Raw genomic sequence first — 20323 nt, 5'->3', positions numbered from 1 at the left:
CGTTCCATGTTACAACACCGGAGTGTTCCAAACAAATTCTGGGCTGAAGCAGTATTTACTGCTGTTTACCTTCTTAACCGATCTCCTACTCAGGCTGTTAAAGGGAAGACTCCTGAAGAAGTATGGTCTGGTCGTAAGCCCAAGATCAGTCATCTCAAAGTTTTTGGCTCAGTTGCATATGTTTGGATTCCATCTGCTAAGCGATCTAAGTTGGATTCCAAAAGTCAGAAACTCATGATGACAGGTTACAGTGATCATCACAAGGCTTATAGGCTGATAGATATAGCCACTGGTCGACTTAGCTTCAGTCGAGATGTAGTATTTGATGAAGACAGAGGATTCTTTCAGTCTTCTTCTTCTGAGCAGCGTTCTGAGGATCCGCCTCACAGTGTTCTTCTTCCAGTCAGTCCATCTGATGGGAGGGATGATGTAGCATCAAGATTTGATACTACTCTATCTGAGCTTCCTCCAGAAGCTAATCCCCCTCTTGCTGTCCCTACTGCTCTTGAGCCTGCTTCTCTTTCGTCTGATATTGGTCCCTCTAATCCTGAAATTGGTTCTTCTTCTCTTCGGCCAAAATGGTGGGCTAAAACCATAGGTGATCTCCGGGATGATGAGCTCCTTGAAGGTAGAACGTCTAGGCATAAGAACAGACAACAGTCTACAGTCAATTTTGCTCTTATGGCTAACCTTCACAGTACTTTTGAGCCTCAAACATATTCAGAAGCTAAGGGTATATCTGAGTGGGAACAGGCTATGGAAGCAGAATTTCAGAGTCTTCAGAAGAATCACACATGGACTCTTTCTGATCTTCCTGCAAACAAAAAACCCATAGGCTGCAAATGGGTGTATAAAGTCAAATACAAAGCTGATGGCACCTTAGACAAGTATAAAGCTCGGCTTGTGGCTCGAGGATTTTCACAGCAGGAAGGCATCGACTATGAGGAGACTTTTGCTCCTACAGCCAAGATGAGTACTATCAGGCTAGTGCTTGCCCTAGCAGCTCAGTTCAAGTGGAAAGTTCATCAGATGGATGTAAAAAGTGCTTTCCTAAATGGTGATCTCCAAGAAGAAGTCTATATGACGCAGCCTCCAGGATTCAAGGTTGCTGGTCAAGAACAGAAAGTGTGTCGATTAGTTAAAGCAATCTATGGATTAAAACAAGCTCCTCGGGCTTGGTACATAAAAATTGATCAGTATCTGACAGATCAGGGTTTTCAGCGGAGTCCATCTGATGCAAACCTGTATATCAAGCATACTGATGATGATATCTTGTTTGTAGTTGTCTATGTGGATGATCTTATCATTACTGGCAGCTCTGCACATTTGATCCATGGGATCAAACAAGATCTATGCAGAACTTTTGAGATGACAGACTTGGGACTTCTTCATTACTGTCTGGGGGTTGAAGTATGGCAGACTGAAAATCAGATCTTTCTTTCTCAGTCCAAGTATGCCAAAAATCTTGTGGAAAGGTTCAGAATGCAGGATTGCAAACCGGCCACGACTCCTATGGAACCCGGGCTCAAACTTTCAGCACAGTCATCCTCTCCTCTTGTGGATGAAACTTTATTCAGACAATTAGTGGGCAGTCTCATCTATCTTACTGCTACCAGACCTGACATCAGTTTTGCAGTAAGCTACATTTCTCGCTTTATGTCAGCTCCTAAAGCTGATCATTGGATAGCAGCAAAGCGGGTGCTACGATATGTGCGTGGTACTTCTGATTATGGCCTCTTATATACTCACAGCTCCACTTCTACTCTCAGTGGCTACACTGACTCTGACTGGGCTGGTTCGGTTGATGACCGTAAATCTACAGCTGGGTATGTGTTTAGTCTAGGATCTGGAGCTGTTACTTGGACTAGTAAGAAGCAACAGGTTGTGGCTCTCTCCTCAACAGAAGCAGAGTATCGGGGAGCAGTTAAGGCAGCCTGTGAGGCAGTGTGGCTTCGTCGTATGCTTGCAGATATGCATGTTTTTCAGACAGGGCCTACTTCTTTGTTTTGTGATAATCAGGGAGTGCTCAAACTTGCCAAGAATCATGTCTTTCATGAACGAACAAAGCATGTGGAAACTCACTGCCACTACATTCGACAGTTGGTTGAAGACGGCTCAGTTCAGTTGCACTATGTTCCCACCACAGATCAGCCCGCCGATATCTTTACCAAGCCTCTTGGTCCTGATAAATTTGTAAAATTTCGCGGGTCTATTGGTGTTGTAAATAGATTGAGCATTAAGGGAGGGTATTAGAATATATCTCTATATCTCTATTTAGTAATGCTCAGTCTTTTAGATGTTTCTATTCTTATTCTTTTAGCAGTTTCTTAGATGAAACTGTTTGTTCGATATTCTACATAGAAACCTGATGTTTCTATTCTTGTAAATATCTTTGTATTATCATTGAGTTGTTTGCTCCATGTAAATTAATTCATTGAACATTCTTTTACATGACACTTGATTGGCAAGGTGTCAAATCACAGGTTCTTATTGGAGAGTTTTGTGGGAGTTTGTCTCCCTTTACCCACTCCAAATTACACATGTTACACTGCCCATCTGCTTCATGATCCACGCATAGCGGATCAACCTCTATGCTGACAGCTATACAGAGATTTGATTGGCAGCGTTGGTATTTGGTTGCAGATGTGTCAAATCACAGGTTTTAGTTGGAGATTTGTGTGGGAGTTTGTCTCCCGTTTACTTCAGTTATATATGCACTTGGCAAGTAGCTCTCACACTAATCAACAGTTAGGAAATTTGGCACATGAGGAAAGGATATATGTTGCCCAGCTAAGGAGATATGCACAACAGTCATATCAGCCACTTGTTTGATCATTGCTACACTTGTCATTGGAATTTTCCTTGGGATCATCTCCCATTTTCTTATTTATATGAGTCTTGAGCTCTCATTTTATCTTTTTTAAGAGCTATTGGGGCTTACGGAGACTCTGCTGGATTTTGTATTCATTTTCATATAATAAAAGAGACTTTGGGGTACTATTGTGTTGGTGTTCTCCTTCCATTTCTTGAGGTGATGTTATTTCAATTGTTGTGCTTTACATTCTACATGTATGTTGGATTATGCTAGTTATCATTTTGCCACTTGTTTGGATTAACATATGCAAGCTATCTTGTATGGTTTTTGAGTTAAAGAAATACTCTAGGAAGAGGAGCATTAGAAGATGTTTGGTGAAATCTCTAGCCTTCTCCTCCATTGTATAATCTAATCCCTTATGATTGCTGCCATCTTTTTCCAAGTGTGTAGAGATCTTTAGATTTGGTTGAAGGATATATTTGGGCATGGGATAGCTCTCCAATAGACGAACTAACTCCCAAGATCAAGAATAGAAGGACCCAATTGGTTTTCTTCAAGGATCTCATCAAACGATTTTGAAAGAGGGAGTTTCCTTTCCTCTAGCCTACTAAGATCACATAAATTTAAATTAAATATTTTTCTTGATCAATATCTTGTGCTTTCAAGAATTTTATTTGCTACCTAGAGCATTGTTTTAACTAGACAAGTATGAAGTTCTACTTGCATGTCTTGATCTAGTTCTTGTACACTATTTGTAGATTATCATTTTGACTATTTCATGTCATCTTTGTCTCCATTTCAAGATTGCTTTGCTTTCAATTTTTTAAGCATTCTACTTTTGTTTTAAGCAAAATACAATTTCATTTCTTAAAGAGCAAATACTTGGAAGGCACTGGTTGTTTATGTATTTCATGCTTATCTTATGATGGTTATTGCTCATATCAGTTTTTGCTTATAAATCTTAAAGAAATAATCTATTTAACTCTAACAATTCTCCTAGAAACTCACATCTCTTTTTAACTTAACTTTTCATTAGGGACCACCCCCCTTAGCTAACCTAGGAGATAGCTTAAACGGAGAGAGAAGGGATTTAGTGTGACAGCCCCTTCTCTAAGTTCCCTGCCACCAACCACACCTGGTGGGGTTGAAGGATTTTCTCGTTGACTTGTAGGTAGGTGTAGGCGGCAGGGTCAATAAGTCCTTCAAAGAATCAAAGCCTAAAATTTGTATTTGACTTTCCTGCATGATTAAGCATCTCCTACTCAAGGCATCGGCAACCTTATTTGCCTTCCCACTAATGTGCTTCAAAACAAAAGTGAAATTTTGAAGGAACTCCACCCACTTTGCATGTTTATGATTTAACTTATGTTGCTGCATAATGTATTGTAAGGCAGAATTATCCGTGTATAGAACAAACTTGTTAGTCATCAAGTAATGCCTCCAATGCTTTAAAGCTTGAACCACCGCATAAAATTCTTTGTCGTAGGAAGAGTATATTACTATATCCATTTTGACTTATTTAACTTCTCACTAAAATATGCAATGGGCTTATCTTCTTGGCTCAGTACAGCTCCAATGGTTGTTCCACTAGCATCACATCTCACTTGAAAGTGTTGGTTGAAGTCTGGCAACTTCACCGGCTTCTCAGTGATCTTCTTCTTCAATAGTTGAAATTTTTTTTTTTTTTTTCTGTTGATGTTGTCCAATAAAATGGCTACCTATTCTTCTTGATGGTGTCAATGATAGGTGCACAAATGCCACTAAAATTCCTGATAAATTTTCTGTAGAAGCTGGCTAAGCCATGAAAACTTCTCACCTCAAAAATATTCTTAGGTGAGGGCCAATTTACAATTGCCTCTATCTTTTCTAGATCCATTTTCAAGCCATCCTTAGAAATCACAAAACCTAAGTATACAAGCTCACTCTTCATAAAAGAACACTTCTTCATGTTAATCAATAGCTTTTCTTGCTGCAATCTCTCTAAAACATACTTCAAATGTCTTAAGTGCTCTTCTTTAGTTTGACTGAAAATTAAAATGTCATCCAAGTAAACAATGACAAACTTACCAATGAACTCCTTCAAGACTTCATTCATCAGCCGCATAAAGGTACTGGGTGCATTTGACAAGCCAAATGGCATGACCATCCACTCGTACAAGCCTTCATTGGTCTTGAAAGTTGTCTTCCACTCGTCTCCTTCTCTGATCCGAATTTGATGATAACCACTTTTCAGGTCAATCTTTGAGAAGTAAGTTGCTCCACCCAAGCAATCCATCATATCATCCATCTGTGGCAATGGAAACCTGTAACGAATGGTGATCTTGTTGATTTCTCTAGAGTCAGTGCACATTCTCCATTCTCCACCCTTCTTTGGACTTAGTACTGTAGGTACGGCACACAGACTCAAACTTTCTCTTATTAATCCTTTGTCCAACAATTCTTGGACTTGCTTCCTCACTTCCTCATTCTCTTTGGGTGTCATTCGATATGCAGCCTTGTTCGAAAGACTTGCTCCCAGTATCAAGTCTATGTGATGATTGATGCTTCTTTTGGGTGGCAACTCACTTGGCAATTCATCAACTACAATATCATGAAACTCATGCAACAACTCCTGAACTTCAATAGGTAAATCTACAATTTCAGTGTGCAGAAGTACTACCTTTGGCTTGCAAATCACTGCATAGCTTACCTCTTCTTCTTCCATCTGTTGTAGAAATTCCTTTCCACTAAGTAGCAGTGCTTTTGGGCTGCTTGTTTCAACTGTACCTTCCTCTTTCAATGGTACAAGAGTGTGCTTGATGCCATCCTTTTCGAACTTATAACAATTGCTCTCTCCATCATGTGTCACCTTCCTATCAAACTGCCATGGGCAACCCAAAAGAATGTGACAAGCATCCATTGGCATTACGTCACAGAGCACCTTGTCTTTATACCTGCCTATCTGAAACTCAACTTCACTTTGTTCATGCACCAACAATTGGTGTCCTTTTTGCAACCACGATACCTTATAAGGTGTGGGGTGCTTAATCTTTTTCAATCCCAATTTTTCCACCATTTCTTGGGAGACTAGATTGTCCGTACTTCCGCTATCAATCACCAATTTGCAGCATTTGCCTTTTGCCTTACACATTGTCTTGAATAAGGATTTCCTTTGGATTGGTTCAACAGCCTCCTTTTTGGTTTTAACAGGACTTTGTGCGTCATCAACACCTCTCCAATCTCTGGCACATTCTCTACCTCGGGTACTTGTGCTTCTACTGCTTCGGTTTGAGCTATGTATGCACCTCGTTGTCCCGTATTTTCATTCTCAAGACATTCAAAAGATCGATGACCCAATTTGTTACATCTGTAACATCGGTAGACAGTCTCTCTACCTCTTCCTCTACCTCTACCTCTCTAGTAAGGTCTTCCTCCTCTGCTGCCACCTTCTTTCTCTGACTGCCCTTACTGATTTGAGTTGCCTTCACCATTCTTTTGCGCAAGAAACTTTCCTCTTCCATTTGTCTGTCCTTTCCTTTTGGAAAAATCACGTCCTCTACCAGAGCTTTGCTTCCTAGCTATCTTTTCTTCTACCTTCAAAGCGCACTAGCATGCTTCCTCTATTGTCCTTGGTAGTGTTGTGAAAATCGCGATTTTTTTACTCAGCCGTTATCATCACCCGATTTTTACAAATTTTTTTTTCAAAAAAATCGTTGAAAAAATCGCAATTCGAACGGAAAAAATCGCGACCCTCCGCGACAGCACGTTTTATAAGCAAATTGATGAGTTTTATTTCTCATTTTTAGTAGACAACGGACTTGTTTGAGAGCTGAAGAGGAGAGGAAGGCGTCTACTAGGGCATAGGAGAAGAAAAACAGCAGATTTTAGCATCCCAAGCAAGAGAACTTCATGTTTGGACCAAATTTCTTCGGCAAACTATGGTTTCCAAGTATGGGCACCAAATTTGGCCATTTTGTTTTGGTTTTTTTTCTTGTTTTTGCTTGGGTTTCTCTAACCCATTGATTATCAATGACTTTTGAGTGGATTTGATGGTGTTTTTTTTTCATTTTTGTTGCATAGAATGGAGAGGGTTCATTTTGGTCAAAAATGCAAAAACTTCATTGTTAGATTTATTAATTTATTTTTTTTCTTGTGCCCTATTTTTTTGGATCATTTTTTATTGGGTTTGAATGTGCATTTTTTCTATTATTGTTGGATTGAGTTGAAGTTTTTTTTTTGTTTGTCAAAAATTCAATATGTTGTGTCATGTATGTAATTTTTTTTTTTAGCTTGCAATTCTTATTGTGCCATAGGTTCAACTTCAAACTTCATCTTACATTAAAACTCAAGAGTTCAACCAAGTTACAAACATGCCAAAGAAATTGGACCCTCTGTAGGAGTTTGGTGAACCTGATGAATGGTTTGATAGAATAAACTTGTCTTGCAAGTTGTGTGGGCAGCATATGTCAGGGGGGGTTTATAGCTTGAAGTATCACCTGGCACAAATCTCTGGATGTGATGTAGGGCCTTGCGCCAATACAAATGCAGAAATCATCCGAAGAGCCATGAGATCATTGGAAGAATTAGAGCAAGACAAAATGACCAAAGCAGATCTGAAGAAGCAACTAGCAGGGAGTGTGTTAGGATCTGAATATGGAAGTGGCACTGGTTCTACTTCAGCATCAATATCTACAACCAACCTTGTAGCTACCTCATCATTTTTTGTTCCTAGAACCACGGCTGGTTCACAACCATCTAACACTTCAATGCTTAAAAAGAAGGAGAAATAGCAAGCTGACAAGTTGTTGGGCAAGTTTTTCCTTTGGAGTGATATTCCTTTCAGCGTTGCAAGGAATAATCCATTTTTACAACCTGTTGTTTGTTGAAGTTTCTAAGTCTACCTAGTTAAAAACCCTCCATGCACTTTATCTGATTTATTCCTACCTACTTGTTCCGTTACTTCACAAGTTATTTACAATGTAAATACTAAAAATAAACACTAGTGCATGTTCAACATATTACAGATTAGCAACTGAAAGAAACAGAAACAATCACACCATATGACACCATTATTTTTGGACCAATGTCCCCAAAAAAACTCAATGTGGGAAAACCGATGCAGCTATCTAAGGGTTTTCTTATTAATCAATATCAGAGTACAATATGGGTGTCGAAACTGGCCTACCCAACAGAGAATTTCCTTGGCAGTAATACCTCTCAGTTTGAGACAAATCTCCTGGCTGAAACCCCGGATAATCCTTCTGGCAGCTCCTCAGCACCAATCTACCCCAGAAACCCTAGCGGCAGTCTTTTCTGGACTGCATTAGCCCATCTCTGCCCAGCACTGGCCCTACGTCACCCTGGATGGGTCTGCGTCAACCTTAGGAGGCCCTGCATCAGACCTCTGTCCCTCTGCGTCAGCAATTCTGGCCTCTCTTTGCCTATGTACAGCTCCCGACTGCCTCTGCATGGCCCTGCGTGATCCCTGGTTGGCTCTGCGTCACTCTCCCCGGCTACTGCGCTGCTCTCCCGGCGCTATATCTGCCTCTCTGTCTCTCTGTACTCAATGCCCCTCAACTCCAACTCCTGATTACTAATTCTATCTCTCTTAGCAAACTCCACTCTAGAGAATAGAATCACTGATCACTCTGGTGTGTCCTCCAAGTGACCCTCAAGCGTCCTCTTATACTTTCCCTGTTGACATATCAATGGCCGAGATTAAGTCCCTAATCAACAGCTAAGATTAGATCTGGCTTGATCCATGTCTTTTGGACCATTCTAACATAGTTTCATATTAATACACATTAATATTTTATTTTCCCCAAGTTTAGACTTAGGGACTCCATTAAAAAATATTAATTATTTTAATATCTCCTGAACTGTTTAGAATTTGCCCAAACGTTTTCTGGGTATTGGAGATCTCATGTGCCCCAACCTCTCCACCAAATTTCGTGGCTAGAGCACATCTGATGCTACCCCAAATCAACACTCCCTCTTAGCGAGGACTGTGCTCTAGCAATACTCCTCACTGAGTATTACTCTAATCATCCGGCATCAGTCCCTGTGCTAATGCTAGGCCTGTTGCCCACCATCCTCTGCATTGTTGTATCCTTTACTGCTGCCCACCATCCTCTGCACTGTTGTATCCTGTACTGCTACACCTATACGATAACTCCCTCTGCATCTGTGTTGATGTTGGTCCTTTCTCCCAACACTACATCCGCACTGCACCTCCTCTCATCATGTTGCATCGTGTTTCCCACTGCTGCACTCCAACTCAGTTACTGAGAAGTAAGTAACTAATCTCCCAACTAACCTCTGTGTTGAGCTAGAGACACCCACTGATGTTGAAGCTCCCTCTGCCCCTAACAAGTGCTCCCTCTCTGACCTCTGCACTGCTGCAACAACTCCCTACATCTCGCACCGTTGCACACCTCTCTGTGCCATCCTGCACTGGTGCAACACTCCCGTGCCTCTCGCATTGTTGCAGCCTGCTAGCCTTGCACTGTCCTGGGAATCCTGCACTGTAGCTCTCCCTGCCGCTCCATTTGCATCTGTCTTTACCCAACAAGGCTCCCGTAGCAAGGTCTAATCCAAGAAGTTGGGTACCTCGAGGATCCTGCCCCTCATCGCCTCTAGTTCGCTTGACTACGGCTCGATGTCTCCCCACTTCTGCTCAAGTGGCACATGTGCACTCATGGCACAGTCATCGTCTGTCAACACTTCCTTCACTGCCTGTGCTGGCGCTGCCTTAGTCTTGGAAGACTCTCCCTTACTCTTCTTCCTTGGACAATGGGTTGCATAATGACCCAGCTCCCCACAGTGGAAGCACTTGATCTTGGAGAGATCCTTCTTCTTCCACTTTTCCTGCTTTCCCTCAAATGCTAGGGCAACATCTTCCTCCTCCTGCTTGACTTTGATCCCCTTGCTGCTGCTACCCGTCTTCGACTGCCGTCTGATCTCTTCCTGGCGAAGAGTCACCCACATCTCGTCCCAAGGTGGGAGAGTCCTTCTACCCAGTATACTCTGGACAAATACCTCCTAGTCTTCTTAGACAACATTCAGGGTTGTCCTCACCATCAACTCCTGATCCGACGTGGCTTCAATAGCGGTCAACTGATCTTGGATCTCATTCAGTCCTCCGAGGAAGGTGTCAATCGGTTCTCCTTTCTTCATCTGATACGACCTCAACTGATTCTCAAGTAGCATTCTTCTCTGCACAAAAGTATGCTGGTACAATTTCTTGAGGGCCTCCCACATCTCATATGCCGTTTCCTTCTTGGCAATGTGTGGTACTACATGGTCCTTGACCCCATCAAGGATGATGCTCTTGGCCCTCACCATTGCCTCCTCATATTTGTTGTTATCATTGGGGTCGATTGGGATAGCTATAACCTTCAAGGTGAAGTTCTTGACAAGATTTTTGTCAAGTACGAATAAGATTCTGGCCTTCCAAACTGCGAACTTCAACGCTCCATCCAGTCTATCCTGGTCTCTAACTCCGTGTAGTGCCATGATGTCCTTCTACTTCCCTCCTGAAAGTTCTTTGTTCGACTCCTCCGAGTCTCTACTTCCCGTTTGGAAGTTCTCTTCTGGACTCCCTCTGAGTCCCGATTTCCCTCCTGGAAATCCTCTTGTCACTGTCGAGATGCCCCATACTCTTATCGTCTTGTGAAACTGCACCACTAATCCGGGTTCCTCGGCCAAAAACCCTCAATAGCAACTCCCTCCTCTTGGCCTTGCTTTGTCAGGTACTATTCTGACTATAGTACCTCACCAGCTCCACTCTGCAATATTCCCACAGCCTTCTAAACCCTAGCAACCTGAAGGTGAGAGCTCCTAGGCTCTGTGCAATCCCGGCACCAGCAACCCGGCCTCCTCAGCCAACTGCGTCAGCCCTCCCAGCTTCTGCGTGGCTCTGTGTGAGGCTCCCTTTGCCTTCCTTAGCCTCTGCGCTGCCTCTTCCCAGCTCACCCTTGATGACACAGGGACTGCATCACCCTTCCCTTGTTGTTGCTTTGCTAGAAACAACTTTGTCACCTCGGGACAACTGTTTTCTGCTGCTATTGCTCCGCTCGGCTGATGTCCTCAGTCCTCCTGTGATCTGTAATCACGCTCTGATACCATGTTGAAGTTTCTAAGTCTACTTAGTTAGAAACCTTCCATGCACTTTATCTGATTTATTCCTACCTACTTGTTTCGTTACTTAACAAGTTATTTACAATGTAAATACTAAAAATAAACACTAGTGCATGCTCAACATATTACAGATCAACAATTGAAAGAAACATAAACAATCACACCATATGACACCATTATTTTTGGACCAATGTCCCCGGAAAACCCCAATGTGAGAAAACCGGTGCAGCTATCTGAGGTTTTCTTATTAATCAATATCAGAGTACACTCTAGGTGCCGAAATTAGCCTACCCAGCAAAGAAGTTCCTTGGTAGTAATACCTCACAGTTTGAGACAAATCTTCTGGCTGAAACCCCGGATAATCCTTTCGACAGCTCCTCAGCACCAATCTGCCCCAGAAACCCTAGCGGCAGCCATTTCGGGATTGCGTCAGCCCCTCTCTGCCCAGCGTTGGCCTTGCGTCACCCCAGATGGGTCTGCGTCAGCCTTAGGAAGACCTGCCCCTATGGCTCTCTACGTCAACAACGCTGGCCTCTCTATGGCTCTGTGCAGCTCTTGGCTGCCTCTGTGTGATCCCTGGCTAGCTCTGCGTCACTCTCCCCGGTTACTGCATTTCTCTCCTGGCACTATCTCTGCCTCTCTGTCTCTCTATACTTAATACCCCTCAGCTCCAACTCCCGATCACTAATTCTATCTCTCTTAGCAAACCCCACTCTAGAGAATAGAATGACTGATTACTTTGGAGTGTCCTCCAAGTGACCCTCAAGCCTCCTCTTATACTTTTCCTGTTGACATATCAACGGTCGAGATTAAGTCCCTAATCAACGGCTAAGATTAGATCTGGCTTGATCCATGTCTTTTGGACCATTCTAACACAGTTTCATATTAATACACATTAATATTTTATTTTCCCTAAGTTTAGACTTAGGGACTACATTAAAAATATTAATTATTTTAATATCTCATGAACTGTTTAAAATCTACCCAAACCCTTTCTAGGTATTGGAGATCTCATGTGCCCCAACCTCTCCACCAAATTTCGTGGCTAGAACACATCCGATGCTACCCCAAATGAACATTGTTGATGTTATTGCAATTGTTGGCCCAGGGTACAAAATCCCTTCTTATGATGACTTTAGAGGCCACATTCTTCAAGATGAAAAGGTTGACTGCACCAAAAGATTGGAGGAGTTTAGGGCATCATAGGCACAAACAAGATGCACTATGATGTTAGATGGTTGGACCAACCAAAAGGGGAGAACCCTTATAAACTTCTTGGTTAATTGTCCCAAGGGGACAATGTTTATGAAATCTGTTGATGCATCTTCACATATCAAAGATGCAAAATTATTATGTGATTTGCTGGATGTGTTTATTTTGGAGGTGGGTGCAAAACATGTTGTCCAAGTCATAACGTACAATACTACAAATTATGTTGTTGCTGGCAAGATGCTTATGGAAAGGTATTCTACTTTATTTTGGACACCTTGTGTTGCACATTGTATTGATTTGATGTTAGAGGACATAGGAAAATTTTCCTTTGTCAAAGATATTGTTGACTCATCAAAAAGCATTACAAAATTTATATATAATCATGCATATGTGCTTAGCTTGATGAGATAATTCACCAACAACAAGGAGTTGGTGCGCCTAGCCATTACACAGTTTGCCACCAGTTTCATATCTCTTCAATCACTCTTGAAAGCTATGTGGGATGTGAAGAGAATGTTTCTTTCAGATGAGTGGCATGCTTTGACATTTATCCGCAAACCAAAGGAAGAGGTCATATGCAGATTAGTTTCATACCAGGAAAACTTTTGGGTGGGAGTGCAGGAAGTGTGCAGCATTACAGAACCTTTGGTAAAGGTTCTTCGATTAGTTGATGGTGAGAAGCTCGCAATGGGCTATTTGTATGAGGCCATGGACAGGGCCAAAGAATCGATTCCGGCCTACTATGCTGATAAGGGAGATGAGGGATTTAGAAACAACTCCTCCTATGGGAAGTGATTGATGAACGATGGAACAACACACTCCATCGTCCCATTCATGCTGTAGGAATCTACCTGAACCCCGCATTTTCTTACCCATGTGGGTTCTTATTTGAGGCCGACATCATGGATGGATTCTTAACCTGTGTTCAAAGGATGGTGCGATCTCCAGCAGAATGTGCAGAAATCTCCAAAGAAATGGAGATATACAGGATGGCAGGTGGTACATTTAGCTTTGAGATGGTTGTGGTTGATAGGAAGACTAAAATGTCGGGTATTTTTTAGTTTGTTTCAGATTTCATTGTCTCTTCAAGTTCATAACTTCATACTTTGCTTCAACTTTCAAATTTCATTTTTTTCTTATGTTTATCTTATTTGTAATTTTGTTGTAGATGCACGGTGGACTCATTATGGTGCCAGAGTACCCCATCTGCGAAAGCTTGCCATTCGAATCCTCAGCCAAACATGTAGCTTCTCAGGATGCGAACGCAACTAGAGTATATTTGAAAAAATGCACAACAAGAAGCACAACAGGTTAAACTTAAAACTTAAAATATTCCAAATTTCCAATTAATTCTTTGAATTCATTAAATAATATTTTTTTTATAATTATTATTTTATGATGTTTGTACAGGTTGGAGTCCCAGCAACTTAATGACATGGTCTATGCCTACTACAATCTTCGATTGTGGGTGAGGCAACTTGAGAGGATACCTGATATGGAGGCCATCTCATTGGATGGGATTGACACCACTGTTGCATGGAGGGTTGAGGTTGAGAAGCCTCTGATGGAGTCTGTTGATGATTGGTTAGAGCAGGAGGTAGTGGAAGGCGTAGAGGGGGAGGAAGAGGAGGAGGAGGAGCAACAAAAGGAGGAGGAGGAGGTGACACCACCTACCCAGGCTACCCCTGCCACCAGTACAGGACGTGGTCTACCTCCTGTATCTCCTAGTTCTTCAACTTCTAGAGCATAGCAGAGTCCACTGCCAACTCCATCGACATCTACATCTAGAGGAAAAGGGAAAGCTATTGCATTTTCTCACAAGAGGGGCAGAGGAAATCAGTAGTATTAGTTATTTGGTTCATTTCATTGTATATGACATTATGACTCATGATATGAGACGCATTATTATATTTTTTGTTGATATTTTGAGGCTGAGTTGGGACTCAGGAGTCAGGACTTACTATTCAAGACATGATTCATTGTTATGTGTGATGTAGCACTAGAAATGATATTACACATCTTATATATTAGTTTTTTTATCATATTTATGTGTCAATGTATTTATTTTATGTTGTAGATGCTTTAGATTTAAAAAAAATTGAAACAAAAATGAAAATTTTTGTATTTTACGATTTTTTCTCGATTTTTACCGATTTTTTCCTGATTTTTACGATTTTTTCCCCTTGCCGATTTAATCCCAATCAAGATTTTCACAACATTGGTCCTTGGAGAAAGTATGTTGATTTCATCTTGAATATCTAGCCTCAAACCATTAATATACCTTGTTGTCTTTTCCGGGGTATCTTCTACATAGCCTGCTCTCAAATTCACCTTGTAAAACTCTTCGGTGTATTCTCTCACTGTCATTATCTTTTGTTTAAGATTTTGCATCTGTTTGTAAAGAGTTAGCTGGTAATCCTTTGGCAAGAACTTACTCTTCATCTTTGCCACCATTCTATCCCAGTTCTTGATCAATGGTTTGTCCTTCTTCCTTCTTTCAGCCTGTACATTGTCCCACCATAGTGCAACATGGCCTTTCAACCTTGTCACAGCAAACTTGACTCTCTTATCCTCGTCAATTTCCTCGTACTCAAAATACTTGTCCATCTCATTGATCCAATCTAGTAGATTCTCATCTTTCAAACTACCATCATAAATAGAGATTTCAGGCTTTGGCCTTGAACTTGAGCCCAATACTGCTCTCAACAACTTAATCTCAGCAGCTTCTTCAACAGGTGTTGCTCCTTCTTCTTCAAGTTCCTCTTCGGCCTCACTAACATCTCCACCTTCAGGATCTCGTTGTCTCCCTACTTCCATGGCTTCTAACTGAATTTGCAGTCTCCTTATCTCTTCCCGGAGTTCTGCATTACCCGCAGATCAGCCTCTGTGATCTCGTGCCCTTCCTGCTTGCCTATTCATCTCTCTATACTATAGATACCAACAATGTTAAGGCTCTGATACCACAAATTGATGGCTGCTATCTCAGCAAATTACAGTGTTGTTACAGGAGGAACAACAAATCATTGCTCTCTCAACAAACTACAGTGTTGTTACAGGAGGAACAACAAATCATTGCTCTCATAGCAAACTACAGTGTTGTTACAGGAGGAACAGCAAATCATTGCTCTCACAGCAAACTACAATGTTGTTATAGGAGGAACAACAAATCGTTTTTTCCCAGCCACGCAGTCTGTAAAAACACAGTTTAAAGATCCCTTCATAACTCCCCAACCAAGGATCTTTTTGGAAAATCGCTCGCGATTTACCAAATAGACCCTGCTCTGCACAAAACCCAGATGCCAGAATTTTGAATTTCGTCTTCCTTTGATCAGAAATTGACCCACAAATTTGATGATGGTTTTCCTTTACGAATTTTCTTTCTTTTGTTGGCTTGATATAGAGTGTTCTGTATTCTCGAATCTGTAATGTAAAATGACTCTTTCCAATACACAATCTTGGATGCAAAAGTACTGGATTAGAAGATTAACTGAAATATGATTCTCCAGGTTCTCATTTAAATGTAAATAACAGAGAAAATACAGTGCAGGAATTCCTCATTCAACACAACAATTTAAAGACCAAATCAATTTCAATCTCCAAATATTAATATTATGGTTCACAAACCTCACAAACACGTATGCAAATAATTGTCTCACACACACTTACAGATTCGATTTGTTGATACAAAAAACCACTGGTCTAAGAAATGTTGTTCAATTAACTTCAATCTCACACCAAAACTTCCAGCACCCAAAAATGTTCCTCCTCTCTCCCCAAAAACTAAAAACAACTGTCCAAGAAATGAGTTCATGGATGTGAACCAATTTCCCTTAGCCCTAACTACCTACTAGCTATAAAATCATTTTTTTAACTAGATATCACTAACTAATCTTAACTAGATAGCAAAAACTTTTCAAAAATAAACTTTAAATGTTCTAGCCTTGACATGTGATAATCCATCACATTGCTAGGCTCTTGGTCTGACTTTAATAACTTATCATTTTTATGTGCTCGGCCTAATGCACCTGCATCATTATAGTAAGCCGATTTAGATTTACAAGACACAAGCTATATCAAATTCTTGATGAAAGGCACTTGTTTCAGAAGATCCTCAACAGAAGATGGGGTGCCGAGGATGAGGAAAGGAATTGGTTTGTTCACCTAAACACAGTATGGAAGTGTAGGCTTTCTTACCAGCTCTAGGTCATTGTGTGAATGGTGATCTATTGACGCATAACTTCTAAAGCTAGACTTTAAGTCAAATTTCATGGATTCTCTTTGTCCACGCTGTGGCATCATTGAGGCTGTCCGACACACCTTTTGGGACTGCAGCTGTCACAAAGCTTGCTGGGCTCTGATTTGGGCCTCCTAGAATCATATTTTGTTAAATAATATTTTGCTAAAGCATTTTTTGTGGAAAGATTTTCTATTAGGGGATTTTGAGGTGGTTGCTGCAAGGGTTTGGCATTGCATTAGAATTTTTTCTTTATACTCCATTTGGAGGATGAGAGAGATATCATGCAGTTTTTAATAACTCACAGTTCTGTTTAGAGTCTTTCAGTGGGTTGAAATATGCTGAACTTAAGGTCCAATTTAAAGCTAAGGCCACTCTCACTAGGAAAGATGCTATGTTTCATGACACTGAAGCTCTTATCTCAAGGATTTTATTTCTTGTCCTTTCGATAGTTGAGAGTTGTTTTGTGAATGCTGCAGTATACTTTCGTTGTTAATATAAACAATTTTTTTAAATAATATATATACACACACGTGTGTGAAAATGAGAAAACTTCTAATGACAATGGTTGGGCATTAACCACCTTTCAAGAGGTTAGTGCTTCCATATACTTCACGTCAGGGCATGTACCACTCAGCCCAAATTAACAGCCATGACAACTCTGCTAATCAATGCCCCCCTTGCGAGGATATGCCAACCACTTCTTTGAGGAATCGAACCCAGGTGGGGGGCTATAACACTATCCTACTTTCACTGACCCAGTTGTCCTCTTGTGGTTATATATATCCATAAAGAAGAAACCTCCAATTATCTATGAACGGAAGAAGAAAGTATCTAAAAATAAAGAACTGCCGAGAAATTCCAATGAAAGCTTAAAGAAACAAGAAAGAAAATAATATCAAAATAATTGTGCCAAAAAGAGGTGAAGACAAGAACGAAAGTTAGAAACATACATACAAAATTTCGTTGGTGTAAAATATTTTCAAATTTATAAGTTCAGAATTATCTGAAGCAAGAAGATAGAAGGGCAGTGGAGGGAAAGAGAAAGATTGAAGTTCATAATACCCAAAGAGCAATTTACAAACAACAGAGGCCCCTTTTTCAGAGCAAAGGAAAGCATAAGCAAAGATGATCCCATCCTAGAAACAAACAGAGAAAGAAGCAAAGAAAATTCATGCATCTCAATGCTGAGGAACAAAAAAACACAGAAAAGAAATAGAGAAATACATGAAAAAGGCAAAAGAATAATCATCTAAGGCTGTCAGATTTGTGAACGCTAGAGCTCAAAAATAGAGAACAGAAAATTATGACAACCTTTTAGTGTTAAAGACCTTCATATTGGAAACTAATAGTTGTCAAGAGTTGCCGTAAAGAAGACAACCATGACTCATTTGAATCGGAAAGAGTCAATAGAATATAAAAAATGTGCTAAGAACTAAGCACCATCCTTAACAGAGACTGCAAGAGTTTATGCCCTATCAAAAGCAACTTTTGATATCTGTCGAGATCCTCGATAAAAGAATAATTCAAATCAAATCAGTTATGCCTCTTTTTTCTGTTCCATTCTTCATAAAGCATCATTCATTAAAATCAATTGTGCCTCCTTTTCTATTCCATTCTTTATAAAGCATCTTCTATGAGTGCATGTAAAGTAAAACATGAATGATGGTAGAGGAGGTTATTTTGGCCAGTTCTTAGGGCTTTGATGACCTGATGTATGTTTTTCTATTATCAATGTAACATAAGATGAATCTTCTTCAAAAGAGATGTATAAGAAAGAAATATCACAGAGACATGCTACCCACGAGATGTGTATCTGCACTCAAGAAAGCATGATGCTCCAGAATTATTAAGGGCCAAAAATGATAAGAATAATCCGTTCTTCAAGTATCTCATACCTGGGGTGTATGCATTTCCCAGAGTGTCTGTCGATTTAATGTCCTCGTCACAAAATTGTCATTACTTGCCTGTGTAACAAAAAAATATCACTAAAGAGGTAATCAACAAGGATAACAAATATATATATATAGAAGAAAAATAAGACATTTGTAGATATCAATAAAAATTAGAATCCCCCGGCACTTAGTTTCCAAACCTAAGATTGAATTATGAACTGCAAACGATTCTGTTTAACAATTTTTAATTCCAGTCTTACAATAAATATCTGGCAGGAAGTATGTGGCTTATAATTGACATATCACATGAATAGTAGCCACTCAACAACCAATATTGTTCAAATCTGTAATATAAAAGCTGGAATTTTAATTGCACATATGTGAGTCAACATCTACGGCTACCCATCAACTTCAATGTAGTTCTTAGTTACAATCGTATCACTATTATGGAGATATTGAGAATCAAGATAACACTGACTATCCACACATCGTTCTATGGCTTCTCACATATCAGTTCTCTACATCAGGTGAAATACACGTCACAATAAAAGGATGGTTTGGCGTTATTGTGCAACTTCAACCATAGGAGTGCTATCATAGAGCCAATGCATTGTTTGTGTAATGTAGAGTTTCAAATTAATGGGGAAAGTTATATGGTCAGATCCAAAACCTCCTACTGGAAACCCATACTCCAAAGCCTAAAGTTCAATGGCATGACTACGTCATGGCTTCTGAAATAAGCCATACGACCACAGGCACGATGCGATTGAGAATATGGATTGGGGTTTTTTACCACATTCGATAATATAGTTGTGCCTTGTGGCAGTACTCCAACCTAGCTAGATGATCGCATTAGTCTCTATGTGGTAATTCCAGGTAATGAATTTGTTGAAATCATACGCACACATTGTTTCGTTTTTGTAAAGTTCAGTCAGGAATATAAGGGGATTATCGAGGAATGTCTTTTATGTACCTTTGAAATTGAGTTATTAGTATGAGGTTGTGTTGACAGTTGCCTCGAAGCATCATATTTTCCTACAATTAGTATAGAAGGGCATGCATTGCTAGCGATTCTTCACAAGTCTTCCTATGTATGTAGATTTAACTTTCTTAACATATAACGATAACATTGATCACATCTACCACAAGTTTACTACAACCCTTTCCACTACCATTACCAAGTTCTCTATTAAGGTGTATTATAAAAAAAATAATAGAACTTCCAACCCTTGGTATGATAATCATTGTAAAATTGTTAGGAAAGCAATTAGAGATGCTCCTAACGAAACTATAAAGCTTGAACAATTAAATAGAAGAAGAAGAAAGAAAGAAATTATTTTAACGTCCATGAGGCTAAAGATAGTCTATGCGACAGATTAGGATAGATTGCTTCTTCATCTGCTTGATGTATTCGGCCCTTTTTCTGTGAAGCTTCAAAATAAATGCTCCCAGCTTCTCGACAAACCCCTCGCTAAATAGATTATCCCAAGAGCTAGCTGCCAACATATCTGCATAACTTTCCCTGTTGTCTTTGAAGGCCTCACATTCTAAAATGAAATATTTTTCTATTTCCACTTTTCCGGAAGAACAAAAAATGCATACTCTTTCCTCCCACACTTCCTTTGGCCTTTTCCAGCACCATGTTTCACAACAAAGTTGATGAGAATTAGTTTTTAACTAAGCAATAAGAATTTTGGTTCTCCAAGAGATATTGGCCTCTATGTATGCTTTTGGTTGATGACTATAAGTGGGATTAAACACTTCAATATAGTAATTTTTCTTTCTTCCTAGCTCCTTATCCCAAGTACGCTTGTGGAACTTTTCCATAATAAAAGTTTTTATCTCTTTGTTGTTTATTGGACACGCGTTCAAGCAAATACCCCATTTACTAAACCATTTGTTACTTTGTTGCATCCAAGTTTTTTTGCTCTTGCACAATCTATCATTAAAGACAACCTTAGGCCATCTACCCTCTTACATTCGCTCAATTTTTTTTAAATACCTTATGACTCGCACCATAGCAATTGCTTCAATAGGATAAGACCCTAT

The 20323-nt window shown here is 40.1% G+C and overlaps 1 protein-coding gene across 1 annotated transcript in view; it reads right to left on the bottom strand.

Annotated features, from left to right (window-relative positions):
• ISPD (Nucleotide-diphospho-sugar transferases superfamily protein) overlaps positions 1-20323 on the bottom strand; it is a 418080-nt gene that overhangs the window by 105775 nt on the left and 291982 nt on the right. Inside the window, exon 9 of the mRNA XM_089393569.1 lies at positions 18278-18346. Coding sequence (XP_089249695.1) covers positions 18278-18346 — 69 coding nt within the window. The remainder of the gene's footprint in view (positions 1-18277; positions 18347-20323) is intronic.

This window comes from Pinus tabuliformis, chromosome 1_2 (genome assembly GCF_031772625.1).
Source record: "Pinus tabuliformis cultivar Carrire ecotype Pingquan chromosome 1_2, CPIR1, whole genome shotgun sequence".
In the NCBI taxonomy this organism is placed as follows: Eukaryota; Viridiplantae; Streptophyta; class Pinopsida; order Pinales; family Pinaceae; genus Pinus; species Pinus tabuliformis.
Note: the sequence above shows the minus strand (reverse complement) of the source record. Positions and strands in the feature narration are given on the sequence as shown.